This window comes from Zonotrichia albicollis, chromosome 6, assembly GCF_047830755.1.
Source record: "Zonotrichia albicollis isolate bZonAlb1 chromosome 6, bZonAlb1.hap1, whole genome shotgun sequence".
Lineage (NCBI taxonomy): Eukaryota > Metazoa > Chordata > Aves > Passeriformes > Passerellidae > Zonotrichia > Zonotrichia albicollis.
In genome coordinates this window covers 61,768,360-61,777,868 of record NC_133824.1, presented here as the reverse complement: position 1 = coordinate 61,777,868, position 9,509 = coordinate 61,768,360, and the positions used below count along the sequence as shown (strand labels likewise).

The window sequence follows — 9,509 nt, the reverse complement described above, 5'->3', positions numbered from 1 at the left end:
ATTCCAATCCCTTCCAGTCCCAATCATTCTAGGACTGCAATCCTTTCCAATTCCAATCCCTTCCGATTCCAATCCCTCCCAATCCCGACCATTCCAGGACTCCAATCCATTCCAATCCCAACCACTGCAGGATTCCAGTCCCGATCATTCCAGGACTCCAATTAATTTCATTCCCGGTCATTCCAGGACTCCAATCCATTCCAATCCCTTCCAATCCCAACAACTCCAGGATTCCAATCCCTTCCGACTCCAATCCCCACCATTCCAGGACTGCAATACCTTCCGATTCCAATCCGTCCCACTCCCCACCATTCCCGGACTCCTATCCCTCCATCCCCTCCCGCTCCCCGCCGCTCCGGTTCCCGGTTCCCGGTGCCGCCTCCCCGTTCCCCTCAGGGCGGGCCCGGCCGTGACGCGCCGGGGAAGGCGGAAGGGGGGGGGCGGCCCAAGATGGCGGCGCCGGGCCGGGCCGGGGCCGCGCTGAGGGCTCCGCTCTGCGCTCTGCTCTGCCTGGCGTTTGCCGCCGCCGCCGCCCGGGGCAGGCCGAGCCCCGTGAAGGTGCTGTCGGACGGCATGTGGCGGGAGCTGCTGCAGGACGAGTGGATGGTGGAGTTGTGAGTGGGGAGCGGCGCGCCGGGGGGTGCCGGGGCGGTGTGAGGGTCCGTGTGGGGTTTGTGGGGTCCATGTGGGGTGACCGCGCTGTGCCGCTCCCGCAGCTACGCGCCCTGGTGCCCCGCCTGCGAGAGCCTGCAGCCCGAGTGGGAGAAGTTCGCCGAGTGGGGAGAGGACCTGGGCGTGAACGTGGCCAAAGTGGATGTGACCGAGCAGCCGGGTGAGAGGGGCTGGGCAGGGCTCCCGAACCCCGCCGGGATCTGGGCGGCTGAGGGGTTTGGGGGTGCTCATCTCCCATGTGTGCTTGTGGGAGGCGGGCAGAATTAACAGGGGTAATAAAAGTGTTTTACTCATCTCTAGCTGCGTGACTCAACGCCCTGATGTTGCTTAATGGGAACCAGAAAATGTTTTGCTTGGGAGGACCTTGAAGATCATCTCATTCCAACCCTACCGCACCTTCCACCAAACCAAACCCTGTCCAGCCTGGCCTGGAGCACTTCAGGGATCCAGGGACAGCTGCTCTGGGCACCCTGGGCCAGCTTTCACACAGGAACGAGACTGTCAGATAGCAGATCAAATAAATATAATTGAATGAACAGAATAAATAAAATGCATAGACTATAATGCGTAAAAAGAATGAGAGGTTTTCTCCAGAGCACGATTTCAAGGAGATTTTTGGCCGTACTTTTAAAGCAAAAAACAAAGTTTCAGCCTTGCTATTCCAGTCCCTCCTTTGGCTGGTAGAAGGAAGTGCAAACAATCTGCTCTCCCTGTCCTGAAACTTCCTGAAAATCTCGTGAACCTCTCGCGAACCTCTCTTGGAGCTCTCCTGTCCCTGTGGGATTTGTAAGCCTGCCCTTCCCCATGCTGATCTCTTTCTCCAGAGCAGCTTTACTTTTGAAGCTTGCCTCACGTGGGTTATTTTCCTCAGGGTTTCTGGAGGCTGCAGATCCAGTTTGCAAAGGAGAGCCTCTCCCTCTGAAGAGCTGCAGCCAAAAGAGCCCAATGGAGCTGTTATCCCTGGATATCTCATTTTCCCCATTTTGCTCTTTGTTCGCGGATCGTTTTTTAAATGTGTGCTGCTTTGACATGCACAAAGTTGTGGTAGATTGCATGGAAATATTGATACCTAGGCCTGTTGTTGTATTTTGGGGTGTTTCAGCATTCCTTGCCTCTTTTTTTCCATAAAAATACTCAAAATACTCTCAAAACAACTTTTCTTACAGGATTAAGTGGACGATTTATCATCACAGCCCTCCCTACCATCTATCAGTAAGTACGCAGGGCTACAGGGGTTTTTGGGGTGACAGTGGGCATTTTTTTCTCTGTTTTGGGGGGCAAATAAATGAGATTTATTATGCTCTTTAAGAATAGGAGCTGCTTTTCACTGGCACATTCACCTTCTCACCCACTGTGACCTTGTGCTGCCAGATGATTTCTTTTCCTTTCCCTTCAGGCCTTATTTATTCTGCCTTTTCATGGGTGTTTCTGTTTTGCAATCCTTTCTCTGTAGGTTGATCTTCAGTGCAGGTGTGTGGCAAGGGCTTTAGGAAGATCATTATCTTTATTATTTTTTTTTTTATGGAATCACAGCCTAAAGCTAGCCAAGGTGTTCTGGAAATAACTTGGAGTTAGTCCAGGCGTTTGGAAAATATTTTTTAGGGGCAATATCAGCTAAAAAGAACTAACACTGAAAAAGTGAATGTGTAAAAAATAGACAAGGAGATGGGAGGGGGTTTGTTGGATGCTGCCCTTGGTGCTTGGATCATATCAAATAAAGGATTTTGGTGGTGGTGGTGTTGTTTTACAGCTGCAAAGATGGAGAGTTCAGGAGATACCAGGGAGCCAGGAATAAAGCTGCCTTCATTAACTTCATCAATGATAAGGAGTGGAAATCCATTGAACCAGTGTCCTCCTGGTTCGGGCCTTCCTCTTTCCTGTAAGTTTTGGGTTGTTTTTTGTAGGAATTTATTATCAGATGTGCTGAGCTGTGTCCTGCTCCCAGCTCTGTGTGGGCAGGAGCTGTGGGAATGTCTGGGTGGGTGTCCCAATTCTGCCTCAGCTGTGGCAGGGTTGTCACCATAGCAGGGTGACCTGAGCATTGTCACCATAGCAGGGTGACCTGAGCATTGTCACCATAACAGGGGTGACCTGAGCAGTGTGACCATAGCAGGGTGACCTGAGCATTGTCACCATAGCTGAGGTGTCCTGAGCAGTGTCACCATACCAGGGGTGACCTGAGCACTGTCACCATAGCAGTGACCTGAGCACACTCACCATAGCAGTGACCTGAGCACTGTCACCATAGCAGGGTGACCTGAGCAGTGTCACCATAGCAGTGACCTCAGCAGTGTCACCATAACAGAGGTGACCTGAGCATTGTCACCATAGCAGGGTGACCTGAGCACTGTCACCATAGCAGTGACCTGAGCAGTGTCACCATAGCAGGGTGACCTGAGGGTTGTCACCATAGCAGTGACCTGAGCAGTGTCACCATAGCAGTGTAACCTGAGCACTGTCACCATAGCAGTGTAACCTGAGCACTGTCACCATAGCAGTGACCTGAGCATTGTCACCATAACAGGGTGACCTGAGCAGTGTCACCATAGCAGGGGTGACCTGAGCAGTGTCACCAAAGCAGGGTGACCTGAGCATTGTCACCATGGCAGGGTGACCTGAGCACTGTCACCAAAGCAGTGACCTGAGCAGTGTCACCAAAGCAGTGACCTGAGCACTGTCACCATAGCAGTGACCTGAGCATTGTCATGATAGCTGAGGTGACCTGAGCATTGTCACCATAGCAGGGTGACCTGAGCAGTGTCACCATAACAGAGGTGACCTGAGCATTGTCACCATAGCAGGGTGACCTGAGCATTGTCACCATAGCAGTGACCTGAGCACTGTCACCATAGCAGTGACCTGAGCATTGTCACCATAGCAGGGTGACCTGAGCATTGTCATGATAGCTGAGGTGACCTGAGCATTGTCACCATAGCAGGGTGACCTGAGCATTGTCACCATAACAGAGGTGACCTGAGCATTGTCACCATAGCAGTGACCTGAGCATTGTCACCAAAGCAGTGACCTGAGCATTGTCACCAAAGCAGTGACCTGAGCACTGTCACCATAGCTGAGGTGACCTGAGCATTGTCACCATAGCAGTGACCTGAGCACTGTCACCATAGCAGTGACCTGAGCAGTGTCACCATAGCAGGGTGACCTGAGCACTGTCACCATAGCAGTGACCTGAGCACTGTCACCATAGCAGGGGTGACCTGAGCACTGTCACCATAGCAGTGACCTGAGCATTGTCACCATAGCAGGGTGACCTGAGCACTGTCACCATAGCAGTGACCTGAGCAGTGTCACCATAGCAGGGTGACCTGAGCACTGTCACCATAGCAGGGGTGACCTGAGCAGTGTCACCAAAGCAGTGACCTGAGCACTGTCACCATAGCAGGGGTGACCTGAGCAGTGTCACCATAGCAGTGACCTGAGCACTGTCACCATAGCTGGGTGATCTGAGCACTGTCACCATAGCAGTGACCTGAGCACTGTCACCATAGCTGGGTGATCTGAGCAGTGTCACCATAGCAGTGACCTGAGCACTGTCACCATAGCAGTGTGACCTGAGCATTGTCACCGTAGCAGGGGTGACCTGAGCAGTGTCACCATAGCAGTGACCTGAGCATTGTCACCATAACAGAGGTGACCTGAGCAGTGTCACCATAGCAGGGGTGACCTGAGCACTGTCACCATAGCAGTGACCTGAGCAGTGTCACCATAGCAGGGTGACCTGAGCATTGTCACCATAACAGAGGTGACCTGAGCACTGTCACCATAGCAGTGACCTGAGCAGTGTCACCATAGTAGGGGTGACCTGAGCACTGTCACCATAGCAGTGACCTGAGCATTGTCACCATAGCAGTGACCTGAGCAGTGTCACCATAACAGAGGTGACCTGAGCACTGTCACCATAGCAGGGTGACCTGAGCAGTGTCACCAAAGCAGGGTGACCTGAGCATTGTCACCATAGCAGGGTGACCTGAGCACTGTCACCATAGCAGGGTGACCTGAGCAGTGTCACCATAGCAGTGACCTGAGCATTGTCACCAAAGCAGTGACCTGAGCACTGTCACCATAGCAGGGGTGACCTGAGCAGTGTCACCATAGCAGGGTGACCTGAGCAGTGTCACCATAGCAGTGACCTGAGCAGTGTCACCATAGCAGGGTGACCTGAGCACTGTCACCATAGCAGTGACCTGAGCACTGTCACCATAGCAGTGACCTGAGCACTGTCACCAAAGCAGTGACCTGAGCATTGTCACCATAGCAGGGGTGACCTGAGCATTGTCACCATAGCAGTGACCTGAGCTCTGTCACCATAACAGAGGTGACCTGAGCATTGTCACCAAAGCAGTGACCTGAGCACTGTCACCATAGCAGTGACCTGAGCATTGTCACCATAGCAGTGACCTGAGCACTGTCACCATAGCAGGGTGACCTGAGCATTGTCACCATAGCAGGGGTGACCTGAGCATTGTCACCATAGCAGGGTGACCTGAGCATTGTCACCATAGCAGGGGTGACCTGAGCAGTGTCACCATATCAGTGACCTGAGCATTGTCACCATAGCAGTGACCTGAGCAGTGTCACCATAGCAGGGTGACCTGAGCATTGTCACCATAGCAGGGTGACCTGAGCATTGTCACCATAACAGAGATGTCCCCAGCAAGGTTTCCTTTAAGGCTTGAAGAAGTTTCCTAAACTCTTGTGGGACCTTGCTGACCCTTGGTTTCTGTGGCACTGAGATGGTTTTGCCCAGCTAAATCCTGGGAAAATTCTTCCACTGTCTGGAGGAAATCCCAAAAAAGAGGGATTCTCCATCAGAAACTGACAGGAAAAAGGGGAATGGGTTCAAACTGTCAAAACAAATTTGGGTGTGATGTATGAAAGGAATTCCTGGCTGTCAGGGAGTTTCTCTTACAAACTCTTGTGTTTTTTAATGTGTGAAACTGGGTATTAACTCAGCATTAACAAGTTTTCTTCTTATTATGTACTCAGACACCAAACTTAAGTGTCTGAGGCTCTCTCAGCTCTTGAAACCTGATTTTCTTTTAATAGCTAATTTTTTTTTGTTTTAATAAAACCTATTGGTGCTTCTTTCTTAATATCACTGGAGTTCCAGTTGGCTTCTCAGAGAGCATTGATCCAGACAGAACAGAAAAGGCACATGAAATTCACTTGGATTAACTTTAACTTGGATTCAGCAGATCCAAGTTAAAGAAATCTGGGAATTTACAGCTGTCCATGTACGACCTGAGGTTGTTTCACACAAGTTTCAGGCTGAAATTATGGCAGAGGGGCAGGCAAAGGAATTATCCAGGCAGGAAAGGGAAGGTGACATTCTTACAGGAGCTGGGGGAAAATTTGTGTTTTAAAGATTTTAAATTGTTCTCAGTGTTCTCTTTTTAAGATTTTAAGGTGTTCTCAGTGTTTTAAAGATTTTAAAGTGTTCTCTTTTTAAGATTTTAAGTGTTCTCAGTTCTTTTTCTCTGCTTTGTTTCAGGATGAGCAGCATGTCAGCCTTGTTCAAGCTGTCCATGTGGATCAGGGTATTTGCTCACATCCCCACTTCATTTCCTCCTCAATATGAAATCCAGCTCTTCCTGAAATTATTTTTTTTTATTCCAGCATTGCCATGGCTATTTAACAGAAAATCTTGGAATACCAGTCTGGGGCTCCTATGCTGTTTTTGGATTGGCAACTCTGTTCTTAGGAATGGTCCTGGGACTTGTAAGTGCTGCCCTTGGGGCTGGTGGTGACTTGGTGCCACTGGTGCTGCCTCCACCTCAGTTTTGGGGTGGGTTTTGGGGTACCCTGAGCTGGAACACAGGCATGGGGACAGGATGGAGCCCCCATAACCCAAGGGGAAGCTGGATGGGATCCAGCTGAGGGTAAATGCTTAGACTTGATCTGGAAATTTCCCATCCTAAACGATGGCAGTGTGCAGAAGGTTTGGGATTTCACCTTGGGTTTCTTTGGTTTCAGCTGATGGTGTTCCTGGCAGACTGCATCTGTCCCTCCAAAAAGCACAGAGCACCACAGCTCCAGCCTCAGCCAAGTAAGCCCACAGCAAACTTCTGATTCACTGAAGCTGTTTGGTAAATTTTATTTCTAGAAAATATTAAAGAAATCCTGGTGTTCTGCAGGATGTGACACCCGGAGTGGAGTGTAGAACTTTGCATTTGGGGTTGATGCCTCACCCTTAATGTTTATAGTGGGTTGGGATTAAAAAATTAGTAAATTTTAGTAAAGCTGGGGTATTTTTAAAACTGGTTTTAGGGATAAAAAAAATTTTGAGAGCATTTTCATACCTGCAAGACATGAAATTCCACATGGGCAGGGAGAGGAAATCGAGTGGAGCTCTCAGTGTCGCCCATGGTGTTAAAAAAGTGGATTTGACTTGAGAATGGCATTTATTGTGTGTTTTTCCTTTCTCCTTGAGGGAAACAAGGTCCAGAGTCAGCTCATGTGCTGAAGAGCAGGTATGAAGAGCAAGGAGGAGATGAGGGAGATGTCTCAGATGAGGAGACAGAGGGGAAGGAGGGGAGCAAGAGAGACTCATCCCCGAGCGGCGTCCGGCAGCGCCCCGCGCCCAGGGCTGCTCCTCTGCAGAAATCATAGCTGCCCTTGCACCACCATTGGTGTCTGAGTCAGCCACTCAAAGGGAGAGCAATGACAAATCCTCCAGCTTGAACAGAACAAATGACTCCTGGCTTGCTAATGTTGCTGCATTTCATGAATTCGGAGGAAATAATAATAATAAAAAATAAAAAAAAAAAGCATCAGGTATCCCAAAGGAAAAGTTGCTGTTGCAAATGGCTGGAACTTCTCCTGCCTGTGTGCAGAGAAGTGCCAAGGAGTAATTGCTGTGGCTTCTGGGATGATTTGTTCCCTAGGGATTATTTGGAAGAGAATGGAAACCAGAGTCATTCCTGCATTAGGGAGCATTAGCAAGGAAAATGCACTCACCTGGTTGTTGCTTAAACCTCCCAAAAGGGTTCCCTGCTCTTATACTGCTTGTCAGTATAAACCTCTCCAGCTGTGCCCTGAAGGAATGCTGAGGGAAAAAGTTCCTTTAATTATGGAGCTAAAATTCCTTTAGTTGAGGTTTTTTATGTGACAAAAATTGCTTTTTGCTATGACAACGAGTGCTCCAAACCCCCCCAACCTTTTTCCTTACAAAATGCAACTTAGCACAAGCACTCCTGCAGTGGGATCCTCTGGCTGACCAGAAACCTGCTGCTTGCATCCATCTCTTCCAGAAAAAGCTGTAGAAAACTCTCTGAGCTTCTTGGCAAAATAGATTTTCTCTAGGAACAAGGGACAGGCAGCACCTTGAGGTGTTGTCTGTCCCTGTGACCCCACGTGACAATAGTTTACACACAGGTTTCTCTGTGCAAATCCTCTCCATTCCTCCTCCTGGATGCCAGCAGGGCTCTGCTTGTTTTTAATCCATCATTTCTTACTCAGATCTTGCTGCAAATCCATGCAGGCTGTAGTTTAAAATAACTCCTTTCTATTTCTTTTTTTTTTTTTTTTTTTTCCTGTTTTCACAAAATCGTTTTGGAACATTAAACCTAATTTTTTTTCTTAAAAAAAAAAAAATTAGTTTACTTTTGTCTGTATGGTGTTTGTTTTCATTCTGTATAGAAATAAAAAGAATGCACATCCCCATTGGACCAGTGTTTTAGAGTTTTCCATATTCTTTTGATTCAATTCCAAAGTTTTTGCAAGGGAAGGATGAGCCTAATACTGAGCACATTTAGATTTTTTTTGACAAGCCTATATCTGATTTTTTTTTGTTTGTTTAGCTTTATGGGTTTTTAGCTTTTATTTGTAGTTATTTAGGTTTTTTAGTGTTTTTATTTGTAGTTATTTAGTTTTTTTAATTGTTCATCTGAATTCTTCCCCCTTTTTTTTGTTTCTTTTCTCTACATTGGTGCTCTGGAATGACTTGACTTCAGTGCTGTGTGTTAGAAAGATAAACTGATATTTAAAAGGGTTTTTTTTGACTAAAATCTGTCCTTTTTTAAAGCTAAAACCTCTCCTGGCGTTGGTATGAAAACCACTGTGTGCCAGAATTGCCCTTAAGGTGTTGGTTTTGTGGAGTTGCCTTAAATTCTCTAAAAGTTCCCATCTCTGAGCCTTTGTCACTCCTAAATAAAGCAATAAATAAATAAATACTGAGGAGAAGGAGCAGCACTGCCTTGGATCAGTGCTGGTTTTGCAGTTTGGGAGGAGACAGAAATGTAGGAAAAAGAGTTGTTTTAAAAGCTGAACTCTGCTCCCTCCACTTGGGATCTATTTAAATGTAGCTTTTCTAAATGCAAAAGTTTTTAATTTCTCAGTTACAACCCAACTTGGTGCAATATAGAGAGGACACCCTGCTAACTTTTCATTTTCAAGAACACCCAACCTTTCCTTTGTTGTGCTGGGCTTGTGGGCTCCTGCTTGAACCAGAATTTGCAGCAGGAATTTATTTTCTTTTCTCTGCTTTATGCACAGAACCAAACCCCAAACCTGCCTGGTGGGGGTGACTGTTCCCAGCTGTGCAGCTCCTGCTTGGATTATCTCTGCTCATCTCACCCTTCACATTTTTCACAATATTATGGTTTTGTCCTGTGAATATTTAAGTTCCTTGATTGATTTTTTTTTGTTGTTGTTTTAAAAAGATCTCTATTCCAAAGATGTTTACTGAGGCTGAGTGGTGTAACCTGAGTGTAAGAGCCTGCCCTTTGTGTGTTTTGATGTTTCCTGAATATCAATTTTGTAAAAACCAGACTGCCCTTTCCATATCACCTGGACCAGGCCTGTTTCATTCCAGATAGAAT

At 47.6% G+C, this 9,509-nt stretch overlaps 1 protein-coding gene across 1 annotated transcript; it reads left to right on the top strand.

The window, feature by feature from the left end:
- The first annotated feature begins 364 nt into the window (after positions 1 to 364).
- On the top strand, positions 365 to 9,255 carry TMX1 (thioredoxin related transmembrane protein 1). The gene is made up of 8 exons (XM_074544090.1): positions 365 to 614; positions 717 to 832; positions 1,839 to 1,884; positions 2,423 to 2,551; positions 6,182 to 6,227; positions 6,307 to 6,408; positions 6,664 to 6,736; positions 7,121 to 9,255. Exons 1-8 carry the CDS (start codon positions 451 to 453, stop codon positions 7,297 to 7,299), a joined length of 855 nt encoding a protein of 284 aa, XP_074400191.1. The 5' UTR covers positions 365 to 450; the 3' UTR covers positions 7,300 to 9,255.
- Positions 9,256 to 9,509: the final 254 nt, after the last annotated feature.